A 27,601-nucleotide genomic window follows, 5' to 3' on the forward strand; every position below is an offset into this window, starting at 1 on the left:
TCTGAGAAAAGCGTTTTTCCAAAAGCAAACCTCAAACCTTTCTTTTGTATGAAAGGCAAAAACGTAGTTATAATTAAGATTCTTGTTCACAATTAGATAAAATGACCCCAAAACTTATCTCTCCTAATTTCTACACAGGTCATCCAAATCAGATAGCCAAACTAATCAGAACTCTTATAAATCTTGCAACGGGGAAATCTGTTCCACCAACAGTACAACCCAGCTCAGCAGCCAAAAGAGGGAGATTCGGATACAAACGAAAGTCAGCATAAAAAGCCATCCAGACCTATTTGTGCTATAAAATAATTTCATTAAACTTGAAACACATCTCTACATCTGCTGCTGCTACCCTTCGTATCCTGCTAACCGTTATTCTGGGTTTATCTGGTTCTGGTCCTGCGGCTGTGGTCAATCCTACCGCCCTCGTTACCCTCATCCCTTCCGGCGTATAATCTTGGAGTAAAAAATTAAATTCACTGATTGTTTCGGTTGTGGTTGTTGCGCCCTCCGCCAACCTGCTCTCGCCTCCCCTCGTAGCGTCGTTGTCGTCGGTTACAATACGGCCCTTATCACTAGTGCTAGTACTGTTGTTACTAGTCTTGCTACTGTTACTAACTCTACTGCCCTTAAACCTAGTCGAAGTTGTCCCTGTCGCTGCTGCTGCCAGTGATTTGTGTGCTCCAATGACACTATTATCGGCGGTCGTCGTTGTTGGCGTCGTCGTCGTCGTCGTTCGATTGTTGTAGATCGGAACCGGGGTCCGGTCCACCGTAGGGTGGTGGTGATGGTGACCCTCGAGCGGTCATTCATCCCACAGGCACTGCTGCTTTTCCCGTACGTAGTACGAGTACTGATGGCACTTGCGGCAAGTTTTGATGCCACAGCGGTAACTGGAACTGCCCGCCCCGTTGGCGCCGTTCAGCAACGGGTTGCCGCTGTCCGGTTTGCCCTTGCAGTACTTGAGCCCGCACGGGTACCAGCCGATGCACATTTCCAGCGTGCAGATGCACGGGGCCCAGATGGCGGACACGTCGCTGCACCGGGACGGCGGGCTGCCGGTTGTGACCGACGGGAACGACTTGACCGCCGACTCCAGGATCGAGATGGAGGAACCTGAAATGGGGGAAGGGAGCGGAGGAAATTGGAGATTAGATTGGTGCATTTAATTGAAACGGGGGGTCGGACTGATCAATTAAGAAGTTTTGCCTTCCTCTCCTTACTGAGGAAAGGCTATAACACACACACACACACACACACGAAAAGTGAACTTTTTGATTTGACCTCCTAGACCCACCTTCACGTATACTTTTCGATTCAGAATCAAATTCTGAGCAAATGTCTGTGCGTGTGTATGTCTGTAAGTCCGTGCATCGAAAAAAATGCACTCAATTTTCACCGGACTGGCTGAACCGATTTGGACCGTTCTTAATATTATGATGTTTTGTAAAGTACTTGAAAAGTTATGCTAAAAATATGATTTTAACAAAAGTCCAGAAGATTGTAAAAAGGGTGGTTTTTAGAAAGGTATTTAAAAGATCTTTCTGAACATTGAAGATCTGACAACCCTATCAAAAGTTACAAACACTTAAGCGGCAATTTAACACTTATTAGAGGTTAGAACTCAGATAATTTGATGAAAATGTTGTCCGCATCTGTCGTGAGGCCCATCGTTGGTGGGTAATCAGAAGAGCTTTCCAACTCGCCCAAAAGATTGAAGATCTAACAACACTATCAAATGAAAAATATAACTTTACCAATGTGAGGAAGGCTTCAGAGCAGTTCCCTCAGATTTCGGTCATTCGATTTTTTTTTGTATTTTTGAATCCGACTGAAACTTTTTTGGTGCCTTCGGTATGCCCAAAGAAGCCATTTTGCATCATTAGTTTGTCCATATAATTTTTCATACAAATTCGGCAGCTGTCCATACAAAAATGATGCATGAAAATTCAATAATCTGTATCTTTTGAAGGAATTTTTCGATTGATTTGGTGTCTAAAGCAAAGTTGAAGGTATGGATACGGACTACACTGGAAAAAAGGATACACGGTAATAAAATTGTATTTATTTAACTTATTGTCACTAAAACTTGATTTGCAAAAAAACTATTTTTATTTTTTTTATTTTTTGATATGTTTTAGAGGACATCAAATGCCAACTTTCCAGAAATTTCCAAGTTGTGCAAAAAATCTTTGACCGAGTTATGAATTTTTTAATCAATACTGATTTTTTCAAAAATCGAATTATTTGTCGCAAAAACTTTTCAACTTCATTTTTCGTTGTAAAATTGAATTTGCAATCAAAAAGTACTTTAGTGAAATTTTGATAAAGTGCACCGTTTTCAAGCTAAATCAATTTTTAAATGACTTTTTGAAAATAGTCGCAGTTTTTCATTTTTTTTTTAAATTACTGCACATGTTTGCCCACCTCAAAAAAAAAAAATTGAAATGCTGAGAAAATTCTCTATATTTTGCTGTTTTGAATTTTGTTGATACGACCCTAAGTTGCTGAGATATTGCCTCGCATTGGTTTAAAAACAGGAAAATTGATGTTTTCTAAGTCTCACCCAAACAACCCACTATTTTTTTATGTCGATATCTCAGCAACTAATGGTCCGATTTCAATGTTAAAATATGAAACATTCGGGAAATTTCCAATCTTTTCGAAATAGATATTTAAAAAAAATTTAAATCAAGACTAGCATTTCAAAAGGGCCAAACAATCAATATTACGCCGTTTTTAAAAGTGAGTCTCGGCTTAAATTTTTTCTAAATATTTTTTTCGAAAAGATCGAAAAATTTAAAAAATGCAAAAATTAAAATTGAAGAAAAAAGACCGATTTCGTAGAGAATTGCTCTTCAACAACCTTAGGGTGGATTAAGTTAATGTACGACAAAAGGTCGAAAGACATAAGGACGAATGAACAAAAGGTCGAATGCCAAAAATTCGAATGGACAAATGGTCGAATGAACAAAAGGTCGAAAGGATTAAAAAAATACAAAACTAAACTTTTGATGTGAGCCTCAATACACAAATATTGAAAAGCAGGTAAAGAAAGGTGCTCAAAACATTTTTTTTTATTTCACTTCTATATTCAAAAAAAAATTAGAGGTCTTCTGAATAAAAACTTGCTCTCGGATTGTTGGAGACTTTTTGAAAGGGAGGGGGGGGAGGGATTTGAGGAGGTTTATCTTTTAAAATATAAATAAATACGATAGATTTTATATATCGGCTATGTTTTTGAAGTCAGATTTTCTTAGGATCTATTATGATCATGCAAGATAGATTGAAAAAGGATAGATATTTAAGAAGCAAGACTTTTTGCATTTTTCAAAGCTATTCAAATTTGTAAAATGTAAATGTAAAAATGTCTAAGATAGTTCAACATTTTTTATAAATAAAGTAAAAACTAACAAAATATTTTAGAAGTAGTATTTAAAAAAAGAACCGCTTATATTTGTAAGAATGGACTAAATACAAAATCATTACGACAGTCAAGAATAGGGTTTTAAGAATAAAATAAAAATTGAATTCGAACTTTTTTTGGAAGAACTGAAATTGAACTGAAAGATCGATAGTTCAGAACAGACCGCCGCACTTTGCGCAGTAGCCATACTGACGCTCTCTAGAACCGCAGAATGTCAACGTATCTTTTTTTTCATAAAATTATTTTTATTAGGTTCTTTCCGGTACTGGGACCTGGTTAGGACCGAGTCGGCTTTTGTAATTACATTTGACTTAATAATTACAGAGGATAACGAAACTATTGGCACTACGCCCCCCGGGGCATGGCCTTCCTCTAACGTGGGATTTCTGCTCCAGCGCCTCTGACGAGACAGGAGAAACCGGGACCGACGTTTTACTTCACCATCCGATAGAAGCTCAGTGGATAAGGCGGGAATCGAACCCGCGTCTCATAGCATCATCGGGATCGGCAGCCGAAGCCGCTACCCCTGCGCCACGAGACCCATTACAGAGGATCTTGTGTGTAAATGTTAGTGGGAGGGGAGCCGATATGTCAACTTATCTTGCCAGGCAAAATATTAAAAATAAAAAGAAACTTCCAAATTATTTTAGAAGTCGAACTTTTGTGAAAGGAACTGCTCATGTTTGAAAGAATGAACTTTTCGTCGAACTTTTTTTTTCAACTGCTCATGTTTGAAAGAATATAAAAACTCACAAAAATATGCTATTTGATCTCTGTAAAGTGGGCAAAAAGGCAAAGTTCGTAAAAAGTCAGTTTTTCACATAAAATTTCCTGGGGAATCGATTGCGCATGATTAAAAACAGTTTCCGATCTTGTAAATTTAATTTTACAAAAAAATAAGGTCAAACAAAATTAAGTACGAGATTTATTTTTTTAACAAAAATCACATTAAAAAAAGTATAACTTCTGAATGGCTTAAAAACGCGCGGTTTTGTCCCTTAAAACATATTGAAAACAGTCAAAAATAAAAAAAATACGAATTTCGGGAAAAAAATTTTTTTGTGAAAAAAAAGTTTAATAAAAAACCACCAATTTTCTCTGAATAGTCCTCATCAATACCTACAACTTTGCCGAAGATACCAAATCAATAAAAAAAATGTTGGAAAGGTTGTTAGGCCGTTGCAAATATTTTTTGAAGTTTATGTCCCTCGGCCGACTAAAGTCGAGGGGGGGGGGGGGGTAAAAAAAAAATTGAAATTACAAGCCTTGGTTTCAACATTTGGATGAAAAAAGTGTTCAAAAATGCATTTTACAGGCGTACAGTTGCTTTCCAACCATTAGTTTTAATAATATCGAGGTATTGATGGATTTTTTTTTTTCGCAAAAAAAAAACTTTTCTTGAGACTTTACATTGGTATTTCATGAAAATTTAAAATGTTTTCAAAGAAGTTCAAACATGCTAAATATGATTCTAAACGCGGGAAAATGCATATTCACTGGTTTTCAGTTGGTTAAACTGAAATATTCATTAGAATTTTTTTTGCCCCCTGATTTTTCAGTCCAAATGAACTTCCAAAATACTTTATAAGGCGATCATATTTTTTTTCAAAGCTCTGCTCATGTTTAAAAGAATGGAAAAACTCACAAAAATATGTTGACCATCAAGAAAAGGTTGTTTTTGAAAATCAAAAACTTAAAAAATATTTTAAAAGTCAAACTTTTTTTGGAAGAACTGCTCCTGTTAAAAAAAAATGGAAATCATCTCAAAAAATGCTTTGGAAGTTATTTTGTATATTTAAAAATGGTCATTATAAAAAGGATGAATAAACCAAGGATAACTGAAAAAAAAATGAGAAAATACTTTTTTCTTTTCTTTTTGTTGGAAGTTTAGAATTATAATTATTTGTTTCATTTTTTCACATTTGACCTTTTGTCCTTTCGACGTTTTGTCCATTCGACCTTTTGTTCACTTTCGACCATATGTCTTTCGACCTTTCGTCGTACATCCGGATTTAATATTTCTTTTAACTTTCATAAGTTTTCTGTTTAGATTTGGGCATACAAGCATACTAGTCTTTCTGCAGTTTTGGAAGATGGTAATACAAAATAAGTTTAATGTTATCTAAACAATCTTAAACATAAAAATTAAGTATTAAAAGGATTTAAATTTTCGTGAAAACTCCCTTCACGTTTTTTTTTTAAATAAAGTTGCTTCCATAAAAAAGCCAATGCCGGAGATAATCGGTAAGTTATTTCTGTCTGATTGTTTCCCCCATTTTCAGAAATAACAATCCGTTTCAAATCGCAACATGACCTCGCACGATGTGTTCATTTTCCGCGATACGTTTTTTTCATATCCTTTTAAACAATTAAAACACTTTGCCACCCCGAATGATGCTGCATAACATAACAGTTTGGAGAATGCACTCTCTAATTGCTTCATCGAAACTGCCCTCCAATCATCCCTACCAGCCCCGTTTCCTCCCTCATTGGTTCGATCGCAAAACACGTCCAACTATTTATTCGAACATTTAAACGGAAAAGCATTTTCCAATTGGCAGCAGTAGCTGAAGCAGCCAACATTGGAACAAATTTCACTCGATCATGTTTTATGAGGATATTCTCAAAGTGAGAGGATTTTTTCATCCCCTTCTTATTTGGGTAATTCTCTACCAACTCACACGAAATCGGGAAAAGTTGCCCCGACCCCTCTTCGATTTGCGTGAAACTTTGTCCTAAGGGGTAACTTTTGTCCCTGATCACGAATCCGAGGTCCGTTTTTTGATATCTCGTGACGGAGGGGCGGTACGACCCCTTCCATTTTTGAACATGCGAAAAAAGAGGTGTTTTCCAATAATTTGCAGCCTGAAACGGTGATGAGATAGAAATTTGGTGTCAAAGGGACTTTTATGTAAAATTAGACGCCCGATTTGATGGCGTACTCAGAATTCCGAAAAACGTATTTTCATCGAAAAAACACTAAAAAGTTTAAAAATTCTCCCATTTTCCGTTACTCGACTGTAAAAAAATTTGGAACATGTTATTTTATGGGAAATTTAATGTACTTTTCGAATCTACATTGACCCAGAAGGGTCATTTTTTCATTTAGAACAAAATTTTTCATTTTAAAATTTCGTGTTTTTTCTAACTTTGCAGAGTTATTTTTTAGAGTGTAACAATGTTCTACAAAGTTGTAGAGCAGACAACTACAAAAATTTTAATATATATACATAAGGGTTTTGCTTATAAACATCACAAGTTATCACGATTTTACGAAAAAAAGTTTTAAAAAAGTTGGTCGTCATCGATCATGGCCGTTCATGGTCACCCGCGACAGACACGGACGACGAAACAAAGAGAAACGCAAAAAGTAACTTTTTCAAAACTTTTTCGTAAAATCGCGATAACTCGTGATATTTATAAGCAAACCCCTTATGTCTATATATCAAAATTTTTGTAGTTGTCTCTCTACTGTAGAACATTGTTACACTCTAAAAATAACTCTGCAAAGTTAGAAACACGAAATTTTAAAATGAAAAATTTTGTTCTAAATGAAAAAATGACTTCTGGGTCAATGTAGATTCGAACAGAAAATTAAATTTCCCATAAAATGACATGTTCCAAAATTTTTACAGTCGAGTAACGGAAAATGGGAGAAAAAACTTTTTTAGTGTTTTTTCGATGAAAATACGTTTTCGGAATTCTGAGTACGCCATCAAATCGCTGACACCAAATTTCTATCTCATCACCGTTTCAGGCTGGAAATTATTGAAAAACACTCTTTTTCATGTTCAAAATGGAAGGTCGTACCGCCCTCCGTCACGAGATATTAAAAACGGACCTCGGATTCATGATCAGGGACAGAAGTTACCCCTTAGGACAAAGTTTCACGCAAATCGAAGAGGTCGGGGCAACTGCTGTGTTGGCGGAGAATTACCCATTTCTATTTGCCCACATGAAAAGCACCAGCACTTTTCCGATACAGTTAGTTTTCCCAACTGGCACTTCAATTGCATTTCAATTCACTCACTTTCCCACCACCACACTTTGCCTCGCAGGACCGGTGTGGTTGGGGACTATAGATGGTGGCAGATCCCTTAGTATGTTTCTAACTTTTCGCAATCATACGGCATTTAATTTTGGCTTATTCACACTCGCATACGTGCCGACAGGGGATAGATTTCATTATCTTAACTTAAAAATACTTTATTTTATTCTGAATTTGGACTACTTTCAAAAGTATTGGAAAACAATTCCTCAACCTCAGAGCAAATAAGTTTAAACAATATTTCAAAAGCTCATTTTACCCCAAAACTACCCCAATAACTAAGCTTAACTTTCCTGCAACGACGACATCGACGACGACGCTTAGCAGCTGGGGCGCTCCAACCCTACCAACGCTGCACCGAAACAGGAAAAGCTCTCTCGATCGTCCCAACGGGAAGAAAATACACCACAAGCTCACTGGAGCTTGAACTTAAAATGGCAATAATTTATTTATTTAATAGTCACAATTTATGAAATTTATTGATTTTGTATGGTTTGCTTTTGCGACACACGACGACGCCGGAAAAACAGGGCGAGCTTTGCAGATCGGGAGAATGTTTGAGGGAGAGAGTGTGTGTGTGTTCGTTTTAAGGGGTTGGCGAAATGAAACGTTTCTGTTTGAGTTTGGTGGAGGTGCTTACGTTTTACCAGGAGTGTTTGTTTTTTCGGTGCAAAGGAAAATATGTTCGGACTTGTGCGTGTTTGCAGTGGCATGAAAAGCACTACATACGGCAAACAAAAATATATTCGCAATATATTCATGAGGCATCCTTATTTATTAAAACGCCCAGACAATTTTGATGGTATTTGTCTACGAAATTCAGAACTGTGGATATGGCATACTGTATAATTTCAACAAATATTATCTAAAGGAAAACTGTTGATCAGGATGGAACGAAACAGCTTATTGGTGAGTAATTCTATACCTTTTTTGAAAATCGACTTTCCTTTCTAATTTTTGATTTGAATGAAAAATTGTCCATGTTAAACAATCATTTTGCATAATTTGTTTTTCCATACCAGGCTTCATACAATTTGCATATTTATGAACATACTAAGGTGAAACGGGGTGCAAATTCTCGGACATCTTCTTTTTAACTTAAATCAAATGTTGAATTCGATCAATTGCTTGATATTAACCTATTTAGCGTCTGCAAAAAAAAACAGAACTTCGCACACTATTCTATCCTATCAATATGGCGCTGCCTTCCCGTATCACCCCAACATTCGAAGATCTGCATCTTGAAAAAGATTTTCCTGATGAGCAGTTCTCTCAGATTTCGGTCATTCGATTTTTTTTTGTATTTCTTAATCCGACTGAAACTTTTTTGGTGCCTTCGGTTTGCCCAAAGAAGCCATTTTGCATCATTAGTTTGTCCATATAAATTTCCATACAAATTTGGCAGCTGTCCATATAAAAATGATGCATGAAAATTCAAAAATCTGTATCTTTTGAAGGATTTTTTCGATCGATTTAATGTCTTCAGCAAAGTTGTAGGTATGGATATGAACTACACTGAAAATAAATTATACACGGAAATATTTTTTTGGTGCTTTTAATTTCACTTTTTGTCACTAAAACTTGATTTGAAAAAAAAGCACTATTTTTAATTTTTAATTTTTTTTATTTGTTTTAGAGGACATCAAATGTCAACTTTTCAGAAATTTCCAGATTGTGCAAAAAATCTTTGAGCGAGTTATAAATCTTTTTGAATCAACACTGATTTAAAAAAAAATCGAAACATTTGTCGCAAAAATTTTTCAACTTTATTTTTGATGTAAAATCAAATTTGCAATCAAAAAGTACTTTAGCGAAATTTTGATAAAGTGCATCGTTTTCAAGTTAAATCCATTTTTAGGTGACTTTTTTTTAAATAGGGGAACAGCATCTAATTCCAGCGTGCCTCTAATGTTGGCAGGTCAGAACTTTGACATTCAATTAAAGCTTATTAAAAGCGTTTTCAACTGAAATCGAGTGATAAATAGCTCAATAAGAAGTGAGCAAGCAAGTTTCTATCAAAAGTTTTGCAAAATTAGTTGTTTAAATAGTGAAAATCAGCAAATTGGATGGAATTAGGAGCGAGTGCTTGACCTGCCAAACATACGAGAATTTCCCCTAGTCGCAGTTTTTCATTTTTTAAAATTAGTGCACATGTTTGCCCACCTTTGAAAAAATATTTTTGAAAAGCTGGGAAAATTCTCTATATTTTTCTTTTTTGAACTTTGTTGATACGAACCTTAGTTGCTGAGATATTGCCATGCAAAGGTTTAAAAACAGGAAAAATGATGTTATTTAAGTCTCACCCAAAAACCCCACCATTTTCTAATGTCGATATCTCAGCAACTAATGGTACGATTTTCAATGTTATAATATGAAACATTCGTGAAATTTTCCTATCTTTTCGAAAAAAATGTTTTCAATTTTTTTGAATCAAGACCAACATTTCAAAAGAACCAATTATTCAATATTATGCCCTTTTGAAATGTTAGTCTTGATTTAAAATTTTCGAAAATATTTTTTTCGAAAAGATGGCAAAATTTCACGGATGTTTCATTAGTTGCTGAGATCTCGACATTAGAAAATGGTGGATTGTTTGGGTGAGACTTGGAAAACATCAATTTTCATGTTTTGGGGGTTCTTTGGCCAAACATTTTTTGGGGGTTCTTTGGCCAAAATATTTAGACTGGTATTTTTTTTTTGCAACAACTCGGTGAACCTCGTTGGATAAATGTACGACACGTGCTGAAAAAATCAAGGTTTGCAACGAGTTCCATACAACATTTTTTGCATTTCTGAAAAACACCCATTGAGTGAAATTATAAGTCGAATATTCATGTATTTTGTCAATAAATCGCTTAAATCAAAAAAATGTTGAAAAGTGTTACTAGTGCTGAAAAGTTTAACTTTTCAGCATCCATTTCAGTGCTGAAAAGTAGATTTTTTTAGCATTTGTTTTGAAATGTGTTTCTATTCGATTCTGTTATTTTTAGTAAATAAAAGTAGGCTGTTTCGTCACGCGAGAATGACAGGAAAAGTAGGAAGTTTCAAGACGGAATTGCAAAAAAACTTTTTATTGTACAACTGATTGTACATTAAAGTATTACCCGAATTCAAATTTTAACATTTCAAATTGCATAGTTTGTAAAATATTACCAAAAATCTACTGAATAGTTTGGAGATTTCTGGAAAAAAAATCCTTTTGTCCGATTAAACTGTAGCGTTCATGAACATTATCGATTAAGGGGTTACATACATGTAGAAAATAAAAAAAACATATTACAGAAAATTTATTAAATCAACTTAAAAGATGATTTTCAATCACTCCTGAAAGTTTCATGGAGAAATTTTATGATTAATGTAAGTTACAGGCGATTTAAGCTGAAAATTTTGCCATGCTCAAGGCAAAAATCGAAAACTTTCGATTTTTTATATGAAAAACATAAAAAATATTTTTATCTTTTTTAAAAATAAACTTTTTGAAAAACGGCCTTCGTCATGCACACGGGACCGGTTTAACGAGTCTTCACCGACATTTTGAGCCGATTTGGTCAAGGCCGTTTTGAGATATTGTGGCACCCGTTTTTTGAAACTGCTAACTTCATATAGCTGTATCTCGGCAATGATACAACCAAATGTCTTCAAATTTATTTTATTAACAGCAGAAAATGTATATTTCAATGTCCTGAAAACAGATTGAAAAAAGTTTAAGTTTGTGCTCAAACCAACCTCGGACATTTTTGCCGATTTACATGTATGTAACCCCTTAAATCAGAATGCAGAAATGAGTTCACAGAATATTTTTTTTAATAAAATATCAGCATTTTTTCAATTTTTGCTGAAATAAATGCAATGTTCAAATTAGTAAAAAAAAATCGAGCATCCTAGATTTAAGTTTGGATGCCATTCAATTACTTTCATGTTTAGGTTCGAGTAGAAATCTTGACATACCAAGACTTTTGGTTTTCAAGGGCATCTTTTCGTTTTAATTTTTAATTTTTTTTAATCAAATAATTTATAAAAAGTCCGATTTGAAATAACTTATAAAATCACATGATTCTTAAAAAAACATTTTCATCCAAATTTTGAAAAAGAGCAAAAGAACCGTTCTTTTTGATGAGCGTACGAAAATGAGCGGCTCCTAAAAAAGAGTGGTTGTGCCCGCCTCAAATTTCTACCGAGACAGGACCCACGGAGACGTCCCGGATTGAGCTAACGACCTAACCTCTGGTTAGACCGGGAACAACATTTACTTCCCATTCAAAAGGTTACTTTTTACTCAAAAACACTGCTTTTGATGCTTTTCAGTTAAGAAGTATATTTAAATTGCAAAAAGCTGAACATTTTCATATTAGATTTGTTAAACAGTATTTTAGGTTTATCCAAAAATTCATGTCTACGGTGAAATATTTTGCACCACCCTAAACTCTCGTGCAAAAGATGCCTTTTAGACGCCTTAAGCAATAAAAATCTAAAACAATGTTTTTGGGAATCAAAGTTTTTGTAATTTGTATTATTTTAATTATTTTTATTCCGTGTTGCTACCTTTTCTGTGTCGTCCAAATAATCACCTTTAAACGCTGGGAAATTGTTTGTGGATATTTTATATGAAATTCAATTAATATAAAAGATGACTTTTTTTTAGCTTCAGGTAAATATTAGTCCTTAGCATTTTCTCAACCCCTGCTCTCTTTTCAATGGGCATCAAATTGTCCGCCCAATGAACGTACAATAACAAACTATCAGAAACGAAATGCCAATAGTCGCACCAGCAAACAACAACAAAAAAGTGCTGCCAAATAAAGTGGAAGAAATGCTATTGAATTAGTGTCACAGGCGACAGCTCTCCCCTAAACGTCTACATCGCACACACAAAGCTCACTCGTTTGGCATGAGTATTGTTCGGAGCAGCAGCAAACTGTCCTCGGTCCTGTCTGAAGGAGAGGAGGACACACACACAAAAAATTGCTTCACTCCCACCCGCCCAAAGGGCCCACACACACACGTTGGAAGACAGGAAGGACTTTTTTTTCGGGGACATCCCATATCCTCACGGGGAAGGTTCATTTTCCGCAATGGCAAGCAATTTCCAGTTCCCAATGAACTAAATAAAATCCATTCCGTTATGGCCGGAAGCACCATGTTTTTTTTTTCTTGTTGTTACTCAGTCTTCCTTCAACTCTACACAGCGATCGCTGGCTCGTCAAATTCGTGTTCTGACACAATCGCAACATGTACTCTGGCTCACCCTAAACAGGATGTGCTGGCTGTGTCGAATGGGGAAATTCGCCAAGGACTAGGGACACCATTTCTCAGGTTTCGACGTGGCAGTAGGAGAATGCAATACACTAAACTGCTGGCGGCCATTCGAATCTCAATCAGATCATGAGCTATTTTTTTGTCGGCGGTGGGCTTCAGTGAAGTAGAAATGGATTTTTTCTCCTGTTAGTGTCGTTGATTAATCGTTATTGGAAAAATGATGTGTTTTTGTTTAAGATAAAAGAAAAATCAACCGGTCATTCCAAACGAAAGCTGCAAAAGGTTTTGGCAAGTGTTGCTCAGGAAGCCTAAAAAGCTGAAGATTGAAGCAAAAAATAAAAATAAAATTAAAATAAATAAAATGAGGCAATACATTATTCTAGAGCGTCCAATTTCCCTGGGTTACAAAAATCCCAGGAAACGAGAAATTTTCAACCAGTTTCCCAGGAATTCTTGGGAAATTAGAAATTAACTGAAAAATGTTCAGATGGGATAGGACAGCGACTTTAATGGTTAAAATAAGTCTGAGAATCAATTAATAGCATTACTTCATGTAAAAATCATACAACTTCAATAACATATTTTTTTTTAAATCGTTCAATAAATAAAAACATGATCTCAGGTATTTTTTGTGTGTTTGGACAGTGAGTTAAATGAATCTATACTCCACAATCATTAAATTTCATTTTATGATTGGTTTTGTGACCATACTACTGCACGTTTTGAAAGTTCAATATTACATCAGGAATTGATGAATATTCATCAGCAGGTTGGTTAAAATATCAAAATATCAGCTCTCAGCAACTACAATTATCCCGCCTGAATATTCATTCCTCAAATACAACTGCTCTTCTCTCCTCATTGAAACTCTCAGTGCCGAACATAGCCGAACACGTTTTCTTGTTTGCACACTCGCGATTGACATTTTCTTTTTCTCTCTCATTCCCGCTTCCACGATCATCCTACCGTAACAGCGTTTAACCACAAAAGCCGCCACAAAACCAATTTTGCAAACGCAGTTTAACGAGACGTCATGCGTGGTTGGCTCCTAATCGCCATCTCGCATTCTCTCATTGCAGTTTTCGGAGAGATTGAGAGACTCAGCGGTGAGAGCGCATAGTCGCATAGTTTGGTGCAGAGATAACACTACTCGACAAAACAAAACTTGTGTCAAGGGAATAACGTTATCTCATCCGTTCCTGAGAGAAAAGGCATCCCCGAATCCGATGCAATCGACAGAATTTGATTTTATGTCCACGCGGACTGACGAGAAGTTGGTACATTTTTTAACATAAAAAATCGAACAATTTAAAAAAAAACCATGCGTCTCCTCCCAATTATATGAGCCATCTACAAGAATATGGAAGCGCCTGGTGCATAGCCATTTCCTTTAAGCACAACGGAAACAACCAATACAAATGTATAAAAAAGTTGTCAAGTTCTCGAGGGGTCCACAGCTAGCATTTTTTGTACGATTATAAAAAATAAATATTAAAAGTTTAAAATTAATTTATTTAAAAAACATATTTTTTGATTTATTTGTTTACTAAAATTTTATGTATCTCAAAGGTCTAGGGGTACTTCGGGATGTCCATGGGCATCCAAGGACTGCCTGGAGTTAAGATCTACGAGTCTACCGTCGTAGCAAGCAAGAGGTCGTCGGATTTTGACCCCGGATCATGTGCATATAGCATCAGTGCATATGGTAGACTACTATATGAATGTGTTGGGATGTTCATGGTCATCCAAGGACTCCCTGGAGTTAAGATCTACGAGTCTACCGCCGTAAAAAGCAAGAGGTCGTCGGATTTTGACCCCGGATCATGTGCATATAGCATCAGTGCATATGGTAGACTACTATATGAATGTGTTGGGATGTTCATGGTCATCCAAGGACTCCCTGGAGTTAAGATCTACGAGTCTACCGCCGTAACAAGCAAGAGGTCGTCGGATTTTGACCCCGGATCATGTGCGTATAGCATCAGTGGATATATTAGACTACTGTATGAATATGTTGGGATGTCCATGGTCATCCGAGGACTCCCTGGTGTAAGATCTACGAGTCTACCGCCGTAACAAGCAAGAGGTCGTCGGATTTTGACCCCGGATCATGTGCCTATAGCATCAGTGCATATGGTAGACTACTATATGAATGTGTTGGGATGTTCATGGTCATCCGAGGACTCCTGGAGTTAAGATCTACGAGTCTACCGCCGTAACAAGCAAGAGGTCGTCGGATTTTGACCCCGGATCATGTGCGTATAGCATCAGTGCATATGGTAGACTACTATATGAATGTGTTGGGATGTCCATGGTCATCCGAGGACTCCCTGGAGTTAAGATCTACGAGTCTACCGCCATAACAAGCAAGAGGTCGTCGGATTTTGACCCCGAATCTTGTGTGTATAGCATCAGTGCATATGATAGACTACTATATGAATGTGTTGGGATGTTCATGGTCATCCGAGGAATCCCTGGAATTAAGATCTACGAGTCTACCGCCGTAACAAGCAGGAGGTCGTCGGATTTTGACCCCGGATCATGTGCATATAGCATCAGTGCATATGATAGACTACTATATGAATGTGTTGGGATGTTCATGGTCATCCAAGGACTCCCTGGAGTTAAGATCTACGAGTCTACCGCCGTAACAAGCAAGTCGTCGGATTTGACCCCGGATCATGTGCGTATAGCATCAGTGGATATGGTAGACTACTGTATGAATATGTTGGGATGTCCATGGTCATCCGAGGACTACCTGGTGTTAAGATCTACGAGTCTACAGCCGTAACAGGCAAGAGGTCGTCGGATTTTGACCCCGGATCATGTGCGTATAGCATCAGTGGATATGGTAGACTACTATATGAATGTGTTGGGATGTTCATGGTCATCCGAGGACTCCCTGGAGTTAAGATCTACGAGTCTACCGCCGTAACAAGCAAGAGGTCGTCGGATTTTGACCCCGGATCATGTGCGTATAGCATCAGTGGAAATGGTAGACTACTGTATGAATGTGTTGTGATGTTCATGGTCATCCGAGGACTCCCTGGAGTTAAGATCTACGAGTCTACCGCCGTAACAAGCAAGAGGTCGTCGGATTTTGACCCCGGATCATGTGCGTATAGCATCAGTGGAAATGGTAGACTACTGTATGAATGTGTTGGGATGTCCATGGTCATCCGAGGACTCCCTGGTTTTAAGATCTATGAGTCAACCGCCGTAACAAGCAAGAGGTCGTCGGATTTTGACCCGGAATCTTGTGTGAATAGCATCAGTGGATATGGTAGACTACTGTATGAATGTGTTGTGATGTTCATGGTCATCCGAGGACTCCCTGGAGTTAAGATCTACGAGTCTACCGCCGTAACAAGCAAGAGGTCGTCGGATTTTGACCCCGGATCATGTGCGTATAGCATCAGTGGAAATGGTAGACTACTGTATGAATGTGTTGGGATGTCCATGGTCATCCGAGGACTCCCTGGTTTTAAGATCTATGAGTCAACCGCCGTAACAAGCAAGAGGTCGTCGGATTTTGACCCGGAATCTTGTGTGAATAGCATCAGTGGATATGGTAGACTACTGTATGAATGTGTTGTGATGTTCATGGTCACCTAAGGACTCCCTGGAGTAAAGATCTACGAGACTACCGCCGTAACAAGCAAGAGGTTGTCGGATTTTGACCCTGGATCATGTGCTTCATTCATTCACATTCATATAGTAGTCTACCATATGCACTAATGCTATACGCACATGATCCGGGGTCAAAATCCGACGACCTCTTGCTTGCTACGGCGGTAGACTCGTAGATCTTAATGGTCATCCGAGGACTCACTGGTTTTAAGATCTATGAGTCAACCGCCGTAACAAGCAAGAGGTCGTCGGATTTTGACCCCGAATCTTGTGTGTATAGCATCAGTGCATATGGAAGACTACTGTATGAATGTGTTGTGATGTTCATGGTCTCCCAAGGACTCCCTGGAGTTAAGATCTGAGACTACCGCCGTAACAAGCAAGAGTCGTCGGATTTTGACCCTGGATCATGTGCTTCATTCATTCACATTCATATAGTTGTCTACCATATGCACTAATGCTATACGCACATGATCCGGGGTCAAAATCCGACGACCTCTTGCTTGCTACGGCGGTAGACTCGTAGATCTTAATGGTCATCCGAGGACTCACCGGTTTTAAGATCTATGAGTCAACCGCCGTAACAAGCAAGAGGTCGTCGGATTTTGACCCCGAATCTTGTGTGTATAGGCATATGGTAGCAGTAGTCTACCATATGCACTAATGCTATACGCACATGATCCGGGGTCAAAACCGACGACCTCTCGCTTGTTACGGCGGTAGACTCGTAGATCTTAACTCCAGGGAGTCCTTGGATGACCATGAACATCCCAACACATTCATATAGTAGTCTACCATATGCACTGATGCTATTCGCACATGATCCGGGGTCAAAATCCGACGACCTCTGCTTGCTACGGCGGTAGACTTGTAGATCTTAACTCCAGAGAGTCCTCGGATGACCATGAACATCCCAACACATTCATATAGTAGTAGCACTGATGCTATACGCATGATCCGGGGTCAAATCCGACGTCTTGCTTGTTACGGCGGTAGACTCGTAGATCTTAACTCCAAGGAGTCCTTGGATGACCATGAACATCCCAACACATTCATATAGTAGTCTACTGATGCTATTCGCACATGATCCGGGGTCAAAATCCGACTCTTGCTTGCTATGGCGGTAGACTTGTAGATCTTAACTGAGAGTCCTCGGATGACCATGAACATCATATATAGTAGTCTAACATATGCTATACGCACATGATCCGGGGTCCCGACGACCTCTTGCTTGTTACGGCAGACTCGTAGGGAGTCCTCGGATGACCATGGACATCCCAACAGTAGTCTAATATATCCACTGATGCTATACGCTCCGTTGACGACCTCTTGCTTTCGGCGGTAGACTCGTTGATCGACATGGTGCATGACCATATATAGTCACCTACCATTTGCACTGATGCTATACGCATGATCCGGGGTCAACGATAGGCCAGCAACCGAAGTCCTCGGATGACCATGGACATCCCAACACATTCATACAGTAGTCTAATATATCCACTGATGCTATGCACATGATCCGGGGTAAAAATCCGACGACCTCTTGCTTGTTACGGCGGTAGACTCGTTGATCTTAACTCGAGGAGTCCTTGGACCATGAACATCCCAACACATTCATATAGTAGTCTACCATTTGCACTGATGCTATACGCACATGATCCGGGGTCAAAATCCGACGACCTCTTGCTTGTTACGGCAGTAGACTCATAGATCTTAACACCAGGGAGTCCTCGGATGACCATGGACATCCCAACACATTCACAGTAGTCTAATATATCCACTGATGCTATACGCACATGATCCGGGGTCAAATCTGCCGACGGTTGACTCATAGATCTTAAAACCAGGGGTCCTCGGATGACCATGGACATCCCAACACATTCATACAGTAGTCTACCATATCCACTGATGCTATACGCACATGATCCGGGGTCAAAATCCGACGACCTGCTTGTTACGGCGGTAGACTCGTAGAATCCAGGGAGTCCTTGATGACCATGAACATCCCAACACATTCATATAGTAGTCTACCATATGCACTGATGCTATACGCACATGATCCGGGGTCAAAATCCGACGACCTCTTGCTTGCTACGGCGGTAGACTCGTAGATCTTAACTTCAGGGAGTCCTCGGATGACCATGAACATCCCAACACATTTATATAGTAGTCTATCATATGCACTGATGCTATACGCACGATCCGGGGTCAAAATCCGACGACCTCTTGCTTGTTACGGCGGTAGACTCTTAACACCAGGGAGTCCTCGGATGACCATGGACATCCCAACACATTCATACAGTAGTAATATATCCACTGATGCTATACGCACATGATCCGGGGTCAAAATCCGACGACCTCTTGCTTGTTACGGCGGTAGACTCGTAGATCTTAACTCCAGGCAGTCCTTGGATGCTGTGAAGTATCGAATACATAAAATCAAAAAGTATGTTTTTAAATAAATTAATTTTAATCTTTTAATATTTATTTTTATAATCGTACAAAAATGCTAGCTGTGGACCTCGAGAACTTGACAACTTTTTCATTTGTATTGGTTGTTTCGTTGTGCTTAAAGGAAATGGCTATCACCAGGCATATTCTTGTAGATGGCTGGGGAGGAGACGCATGGTTTTTTTTTGTTCGATTTTTTATGTTAAAAAATGTACCAAGTCCGTGGTTAAATCATCGATTGCATCGGATTCGGGGATGCCTTTTCTCTCAGGAACGGATGAGATATCGTTAATCCCTTGACACAAGTTTTGTTTTGTCGAGTAGTGTAATCAATTGATAGGATAATCAGGTTAACATTTTTACACATTTTTTATGTAATATTACTCAAAAAAGAGGCAATGTTTTTCCTACCAAATTTCAACCTTACAAAATTCAACTGTTTTTTGCTGTGTAAAATGTTTATTTTCGTTAGGCAAAATCTTTTCCAGTTTTGAATGCTTCAGAAATTGATATTATCAGACATAAATAAATCTTGACATGACATTTTTTCCCCATCTGATAAATTCAATTTTCCAGTAAATTTAATTGTATAAAATTATATTGAGTTCATGATTTTTATAGTATATTTTCAAAAATTGGTTCAATCAAATTCAGAAAATGTGGATTTTTTTCCCCGGAAAGGCAAACGCTCTACACTATTCTTATAGTACATTACGCCAAAATAAAAAATCTCTTTTTGCACAAAATTTCCAATCATTTTCATTGTTTCAAAAATTAAATTCAGCATTTGTTAGCTGAATTAAATATAAAATCCGCTCAATAGTTTCCCAGCTATCAAAACTGTTTTGACAATCAAAATGGATTTACAAACCTTAAAAAGAGGGTTTTAATGCTTTTTCCTTCTAATTCGTAATAACAACTATTTTTAAAAGACCAGTCCAGGGAAGTTAAAATCCGTACATAAAAACATAAAAAAAATAAAAATGTATTTCCCGTTAAGTGTTCAGTGGTTTATGGATGGTTTATATTCCATCCAGGTTTGTTTGAAAAAAGTGTCGGTCTTTTTGGGTACACAATATTAAATGCATTTTTCTTTGTTATTGATGGGATAATGATTTGTAGAACCACACAAAAATTATAAACTGGCTTTGGATTTTTTCATTATAAACTGGCATTGGAAATCTGGATTTTTGAGTCAGTTTGAACAAATTAATATGCAATCACAAAAAAATATGTTTATTATTCTTACACGGATCGAAATCCTGTGCGCAAATCCGGTAACTCTGTGTTGTCGAATACGACAATATGGAAATGTTTCTAAAATCATCAACATTTTTTTTCGATTTTGAAACATTTTGGTGTTTACGAATTCAAAAAAACATAGAGTTAGCGGATTGGCTTACAGGATTTCTCTCCGTGCACGGTGGTACCAAAGTTTGGCCTTCTTTTACTAGAAAATTGTTCTTGATTTCAATAGATGTCTTCTCCAAATAAAAAATCTACCGAACGAACGAAAAACAATCATTTTAAATTATTAATCCACAGAAACGTTTGCCGTATAGTCCACAAAACTTTACAAAACCAACAATATTTCTTGTAGATGTTTGTTTCAAATCGCTCAAATGCTGTTGTTGTTGATGTACCACTAACTTTTCTACTCTAATCAATCATCAATGGAGGAAAGTTTTCCATCGCGAGCCAAAAACTTGTTCTCGCTCTGCTGGTCGATTTATACCTGGCTACTTGAGTTCAAATTTAACCAGACCTCACCTCACCAGACTGCCCGTTTCCTTGATTTTGAAATTAAAGATGTCTTTATTGAACTTTCTTATAATAATTACATTTCATTTACATTTTAAGTGGTATGGCCTAATGCTCTTCATCTTTGTTGTATTTTTCGTTTTATTATTAACTGCTCACATTCATTTATTTACTTCAAATTGTTTTACATTTTTGCATTGAATCGAATACATTTGGGTAAAAAAGAAAAAAAATCACTTAAACAACTAATCCTAACTTAAAACTAAAATGAAAATTCTTTGAATTATTCAAAATCATTAGAACGAGTAAACTACGAACTGTATTTTAAGATGAATGCTCCAAGGGTTCTTACTTGATCCTGGCGAGTTTTGCACCCACGCAGAGTTGTTGTCATCTCGATGAAAATGTTCAAAAGTTCTTGTGGTGAAAACAGGTCACTGCTGCCTTCACCCGTTGATGCTGGTTGGTTTTCCCTCGGTTGCTGACTGAATCCAGGAGGTGTTGTATTCTCAGCAACTTTTTGCCGCTGATTTAACGGCAATGGCTGCAGATTTGGAACCACTCGAACAGATCCCGCTCCAGGTGACGCCAAAGCAGGAAAATCCACGTCCGTGAAAGTTGGTGGTGTTTTGCGACGATTTGGTTGGTGCCTCGTCGTCGCTTGCTGCCGAATTTTCACAAACTCAGCACGTTTTGGGCAGCTTCGATTCTTGGTAGAATGGTCGCCGCCACAATTGAAGCATTTGGCTTCGATGATCTCGTTGATTGTGTTGCAAGCTTGAGTATTGTGCTCACCTCCGCAAGTTGCACAACGACTCTTGATGAAACAGTTCCTTCCACCATGCCCAAACTGCAAACAGTTCGAACACTGTGTCACGTCACGGTGCACTGGACGATAACGTTCCCAAGTCACGATGATGTTGAAAATTGCCCGAACTGCTTTCAGCTCAGACGGCGTTGTCGATCCTCTCTCGAGATGAACCAGGTACAGTTGATCACGATACTTGATGTCCTTGTTGTGTCTCGTCATCTTGAAGACTTCGATCACGTTCAACTTCAGAGTTTTGAGCTCTTCTTTCAGCACACTCACATCCATGTCGTACAGGCCTCGGAGGACCTGTTTCATGGGGCGTTTACCTGGATCGTCATGGCTGTAGTATTCAATCTTTGTGTTGTTCAGGAAATCCCGAACATAGTTGTAATCCTTTCTGGTAGGTAGCAGAATTTTGAGTCCATCAGCACACAAGCGAATGGAAGCTCGTAAAGCACCAGATTTGATAAATCCAGTCAGCCACTTTCGCACCGAATCCGATGACGATGTTTTCACAAAAATGGGTGGCAACTTTTCCCGTCGTTCAAATTCTTCCTTCTCGCTCACGTCCACAGGGAGGGTAGCGAACTGGTTTCCAGACGAATTTTGAGCGTCCTTGCTCAAACTGCCTGGCTTTGCAGGTAGCGCTTCGGCATTCTTTAGCTTCTTCAAATCTGCCGATCCTGCTGGTGAGGACCGCCTCTTTTTCTTGCCGTGAGGCATTTTTGCACTTTTTAAAGCACTTTTCAGGAGCTAATATCCAGGAGTACCTCACTGATTGGTGGTCCACAAAGGAAAGCCCGTTTCCTTGACGTTTTTCCCAACACTTCCAACTCAACCCAGCAACAACGTTGCGGGCTTCGTGCCTCATGCATATTTCATCCACCCCCGGCCGTAAGGCTGAGAAGTTTCTTCCCTGAAAAGGCGGAAAGGACGCCGGTTGAGCAAATATTTTGTTGTCTTCCATAAATCTACGTCACAAAGGTCATACCTCATCTTGTGAGTGACTTTTACCGGTTCGGTTTTTCTCCCCTCCCAAAATAGTCTTCAGGAGAGTCGGTGCAAATCCAAGCTGAAACGCAACAAAATGAAAAAAAAAAAATATTTCAATTTTGTTTAATTAAAATTAGCTTTCTGAGGTTTCCATGCATAATTTTGAAAATTTGAGTAGGATTTCAGGTTGTTAGTTTTTTTTTTTATTTTTGTCACCAGCTGTGGATTAACCCAAACTCAACCAAGTCACGTAACTTGGCAGATTCCAGCCCACAACAGTACGCTGACCTGTCTGGTTTGATTTGAAGTGTTGGCCACGAGCACTAGTGACTTTGCCAAACCCAAAATAGAACTAATATACCATAAATTGTCTCGGGCAACAATGAGCAAACCATGTTACTCTAACATTCCCATCTAGAAGAAAGCCAACCAACATGACAAGAAGCAACCAACAAATGAAACAAGAAAAGAAATAACTTCTACTTTGTGTTCACTTTGGCGCACACTTTCCCAACAACCCAGCTAAAAGACACATATATAAAGCTAATATAGAGCCAATGTGCCCTACCACACTGTGCTGGGCCTGTGACTGACACAGAATGAAGGAAAAGTTTACCGCCAATCAATTATGAATGGGATTAGAAATCGATGCCACGCGCCGCTTTGCCGGGGATTCGTTTGTGTTTCCTTTTAACGCCAATTTTTGGTTCTGTGTATTGGTTTTAGTGTGCTAATAAGAATGACATTAGTGAACTAAACTGTGATTGAATTAGGCAGCCAGCAGCATCGGCTGATGGAATCTGGAACTTTTAGAAGATTAGTGTTGTTTTGAAATTGCCCGCGTGATTTATATGCGTTACAAGCCAACAGAATCTTTATAAATCTCTCGTTCCAAACTTCTGGGATCTGCTACTTCCATCAAGCGTCTAAATTGACTTGACTTTCCCTTACACTTAAATTAACACCACGTCCAAATTGGCGCAAATTCCACCTTAACCACAGCCCGGAACGGTCCGGGTGTCAAACTTTTTAATCCCAACCAAACCGTCCTCCGTCTTCCAGTCAGTAACACCTTGGAGCCACATTAAGCTCAATTATACCACCTGTACACACAAGCCTTAAGCAAGGTGTTTACTTCGAGACAAAGTTTTGCTGATCCATCCAAGATCACCGCCACCCACCACCACCATCTTGGTGTTTCTCGAGGCCTTTCGTGGTACGTGTTGATGTTATCCACGGTGGTAATCTAAACGCACCGTTCCGTGTCCCGCCGGGGCAGGTTAAAATGGGAAAAAATAAGACGGCAAAAATTCTACCAATCTGTAATACCTGGCACGTGTCATTTTTCTTTCCCGCTAACTTTTGTTTACCTCCTGCTCCACCATTCCTCTGCACATGAACATTTTCTTTCCCCCCCCCCCCCCCGTGTTGATGGAGAAAAAGTTTCGCTGAATCAACAGTGCCTCTGCCCACCACCCGCAACAACAAAGCAAACTCCAGGCCAGCAGACCTTTCCGCAGACTCTGGTACACGTGGACGGCGGCGAAGACGACGACGTGGCCGGGATAAATTTGCCGCATCAAAGTAGCTGTTTGCTCTTTTTGTCAGCAGGGTGGTTCAGGTAGCGTAGGGGGTTGAACAGGGCTTGTTTTGAAGATTTTGATTTTTATGTTTTTGAGGAAATTTAAAAAAAATAAAGTGCACTTGTTTCTTGTTTCAGTAAGAAATCATAACTGAGTTAATATCTGCCAACTCACATGAAATTAAAAAGTTGCCCGTAACTCTCTTCGGTTAACGAGAGACTTTGTCCTAAGAGGTCATTTAACTTCTTGACACACACACCCGTTTCATTTTTGAACATTCGACAAAAGACATGTGAGCAATTCTCTACGAAATCGGTATTTTTTTAGAAGTTTAATTTTTGTATTTTTGAATCCGACTGAAACTTTTTTGGTGCCTGCGGTATGCTCAAAGAAGCCATTTTGCATCATTAGTTTGTCCATATAATTTTCCATACAAATTTGGCAGCTGTCCATACAAAAATGATGTATGAAAATTAAAAAATCTGTATCTTTTGAAGGATTTTTTTGATCGATTTAGTGTCTTCGGCAAAGTAGTAACTATGGATATGGACTACACTGGAAAAAAAAATTTTTTTTGGCAATTTTTTTTTTTATTTTGTTGTCACTAAAACTTGATTTGCAAAAAAACACTATTTTTATTTTTTTATAAGTTTTATCGGACATAAAATGCCAACTTTTCAGAAACTTGCAGGTTGTGCAAAAAATCTTTAACCAATTTATGAATTTTTGAATCAATACTGATTTTTTCAAAAAAAATCGGCTTTAAGATCGTCTTAAAATTTTCTTTAAAATTTGTGAATTCAGTTAAAATTTCAAAAAGCAAAAAAGGCAGGAACAAAAATCGCGAAGTGGTTGTTAATTCAAGCGTTGCTGGAACATCGAGGAAGCAGGTGTGGGTGGTGATCATCGTCCGATTACTTCAAAGTCGTGTGTCGGTACCAGGTCCGCTCCCGGGAATTCTACTGATGATTCTTCCTGCTGATGATTCAAGAGGAACGTGTCGTGAAGATTGGAATCAAGCTGTTGAAGATTTTGTGTTTTTGGTGAGAGCTTTCCATCATTTTGTTCAAATAACTCTTTCATCTACTCTAACATCCATACAATCCAATTAAGACAACTACGCCAATCTTACTAAGGAGCGGCCGTGACTGACTGGTTACGATGTTTGCTTTGTAAGCGAATGGTCCTGGGTTTGATGCCCATCTGCTCCCAACGAGAAAGTTTAATACTTAGAAATACTTGAAATACTGACTGAGAACGAAAAATCGCTCGAGGTGGGGTTCGATCCCCCGTCCTTTGAATTGGTAAGCAAAAATGCTAACCACTTGGTGAGCTATGACTGGAATTAGGAATACTGTTAATATCAACTATATACGCGCTGGGTCCTTGTCCATTTGACAAGGGTTCGGAAGTTCTAAATAACGTTTGAATCCGATTGATGCAAACGTTCTTCAGGGCGGGGCTTGTCGATAAAGCTGAAGTACCTCGCGCTCGGCTAGCCAGCGTAGAAATGGGTCACCGAAGCTCGGCAGAGCTAACACCTTCCAAATGCCTATGCGAGTTATTTGCATGTATAGAGTGTAGATCTAAAAACACATGGAAACTACTCAATTTGTAAGAAGTGGCCGCGTGGTCCCGTTTGGATGGTTGCACACACACACACACACACAATACTGATGTTTTAAAAAAATCGAAATTATGGTCGCAAAAATTTTTCAACTTCATTATTCGATGTAAAATCAAATTTGCAATCAAAAAGTACTCTAGTGAAATTTTGATAAAGTACACCGTTTTCAAGTTAAAGCCAATTTCAGGTATCTTTTTTGAAAACACTTGCAGTTTTTAATTTTTTTAAATAAGAGCACATGTTTGCCCACCTTTGAAAAAATATTTTGAAAAGCTCAGAAAATTCACTATATTTTGCTTTTTAGAACATTGTTGATAGGACTTTTACTTGCTGAGATATTGCCATGCAAAGGTTTAAAATAGGTTTAATAACAGGATATCGACATTAGAAAATGGTGGGTTGTTTGGGTGAGGATTAGAAAACATAAATTTTCCTGTTTTTTAATCTTTGCATGGCAAAATCTCAGCAACTAAGGGTCGTATCAACAAAAATAAAAAAAATATAGAGAATTTTCTCATCTCTTCAAAAAATATTTTTTCAAACTGTGGGCAGACATGTGTACTTTTTTTTAAAAAAAATGAAAAATTGCTACTATTTTCAAAAAAGTTACATAAAAATGGCTATATCTTGAAAACAGTGCACTTCATGAAAATTTCACTAGAGTACTTTTTGATTGCAAATTTGATTTCACAACGAAAAACGAAGTTGAAAAATTTTGCACCCACATTTCGATTTCTTAAAAAAATTAGTATTGATTAAAAAAATATTTGTTGTGCAAAAAACATTTAAAAAAATAAAATAGTGGGTTTTTGCATATCAAGTTTTAGTGACATAAAGTTAAATAAAAAATCACCAAATTTTTTGAACGTGTATCATTTTTTCAGTGTAGTCCTTATTCATACCTACAACTTGTCGGAAGACACCAAATCGACCAAATTATTCCGTAAAAAATACATATTTTTGATTGTTCATATATCATTTTTGTATGGACAGCTGCTTAATTTGTATAGAAAATTATATGGACAAACTCATGATGCAAAACAGCTTCTTTAGGCATACCGAAAGCACAAAATAAAAAGTTTCAGCCGGATTAAAAAATACAAAAATTTTAGTAAAAAAAAGAACACGATTTCGTAAAGAATTGCTCAACTATGAAATAAAATTAACCTGATGTATTGGAAAAAAACATCCAAAAATATATGTGAAAAGTTCAAAGACCAGCTTACCAGATTTCTTGTTTAAAAAATTTTCATTAGGAGGGAAAAAAGGAATAAAAATTTCTAAAATTGTTCTTTAATTTGAATATGCGTCAAATAAATTAAGGTGCTGTTTTTGTTTAATAAATATGTTTTCAATGTTTTATCTTGATTCATGCATCTCTCATTTCTCATCATTTCACAATTGAACTGTTCATTTGACCCTCCGTAGCCCTTCCACGTATGCCCTCAAGATCATTAACAAATGTGCGATGGGCAAGGAACACAGTGGCGTCTCTTAATAAAAAAAAATAAAATCTCCAACTCACCCGGCAGTTCGGCCCACGCCTTCAGGTCGACGTCCCGCGCGTACGTCGAGTCCTGGGCCTCGGAACACAGTGGGGCGATGTGTCGCGAAATGGGCCCGGCCCGGTCCAGCAGCACCCAGCCCGTCATCGTGTAGTTCTCCTTGCCCCGGTCCTCCTCCGGTGACCGGATGGTGCTGGGATTTTTCTGCAGGGGGGTGAGGAAAAGCCGGTGACAACATTGTATTAACGCACACGTACACAACGCAGGGAGATTAGATGGATTAGCGCCGTAGGGGGCGGAAATTATGTGTTGTTTTGTGTTTTCACGTTGTCAAAAAGCTTACGAAAGTTAATTTGGGGTGCAAATTAATATTTGTGTTTCGCAAATAACAAGAACAGAGATTATATATTATCCGCACAAAAACACCGAAAATAACTCATAATTAAAGCACAAATTGTAGAACAATTGAGCCAAATGATGGCTTTCATCATCGTGAATCTGATTTATGGTTT

The 27,601-nt window shown here is 38.1% G+C and overlaps 1 protein-coding gene across 1 annotated transcript in view; it reads right to left on the reverse strand.

Moving 5' to 3' along the window:
• Nucleotides 1-289: 289 nt before the first annotated feature.
• Nucleotides 290-27,601, reverse strand: part of LOC6036372 (out at first protein) — a 129,266-nt gene continuing 101,954 nt past the window's right edge. Inside the window, exons 5-6 of the mRNA XM_038255311.1 lie at nt 27,110-27,293; nt 290-1,113 (exon numbers count right to left, since the gene is read on the reverse strand). Of these exons, the coding sequence (XP_038111239.1) occupies nt 803-1,113; nt 27,110-27,293 (495 nt within the window). The 3' untranslated portion in view covers nt 290-802. The remainder of the gene's footprint in view (nt 1,114-27,109; nt 27,294-27,601) is intronic.

This window comes from Culex quinquefasciatus, chromosome 2, assembly GCF_015732765.1.
Source record: "Culex quinquefasciatus strain JHB chromosome 2, VPISU_Cqui_1.0_pri_paternal, whole genome shotgun sequence".
In the NCBI taxonomy this organism is placed as follows: Eukaryota; Metazoa; Arthropoda; class Insecta; order Diptera; family Culicidae; genus Culex; species Culex quinquefasciatus.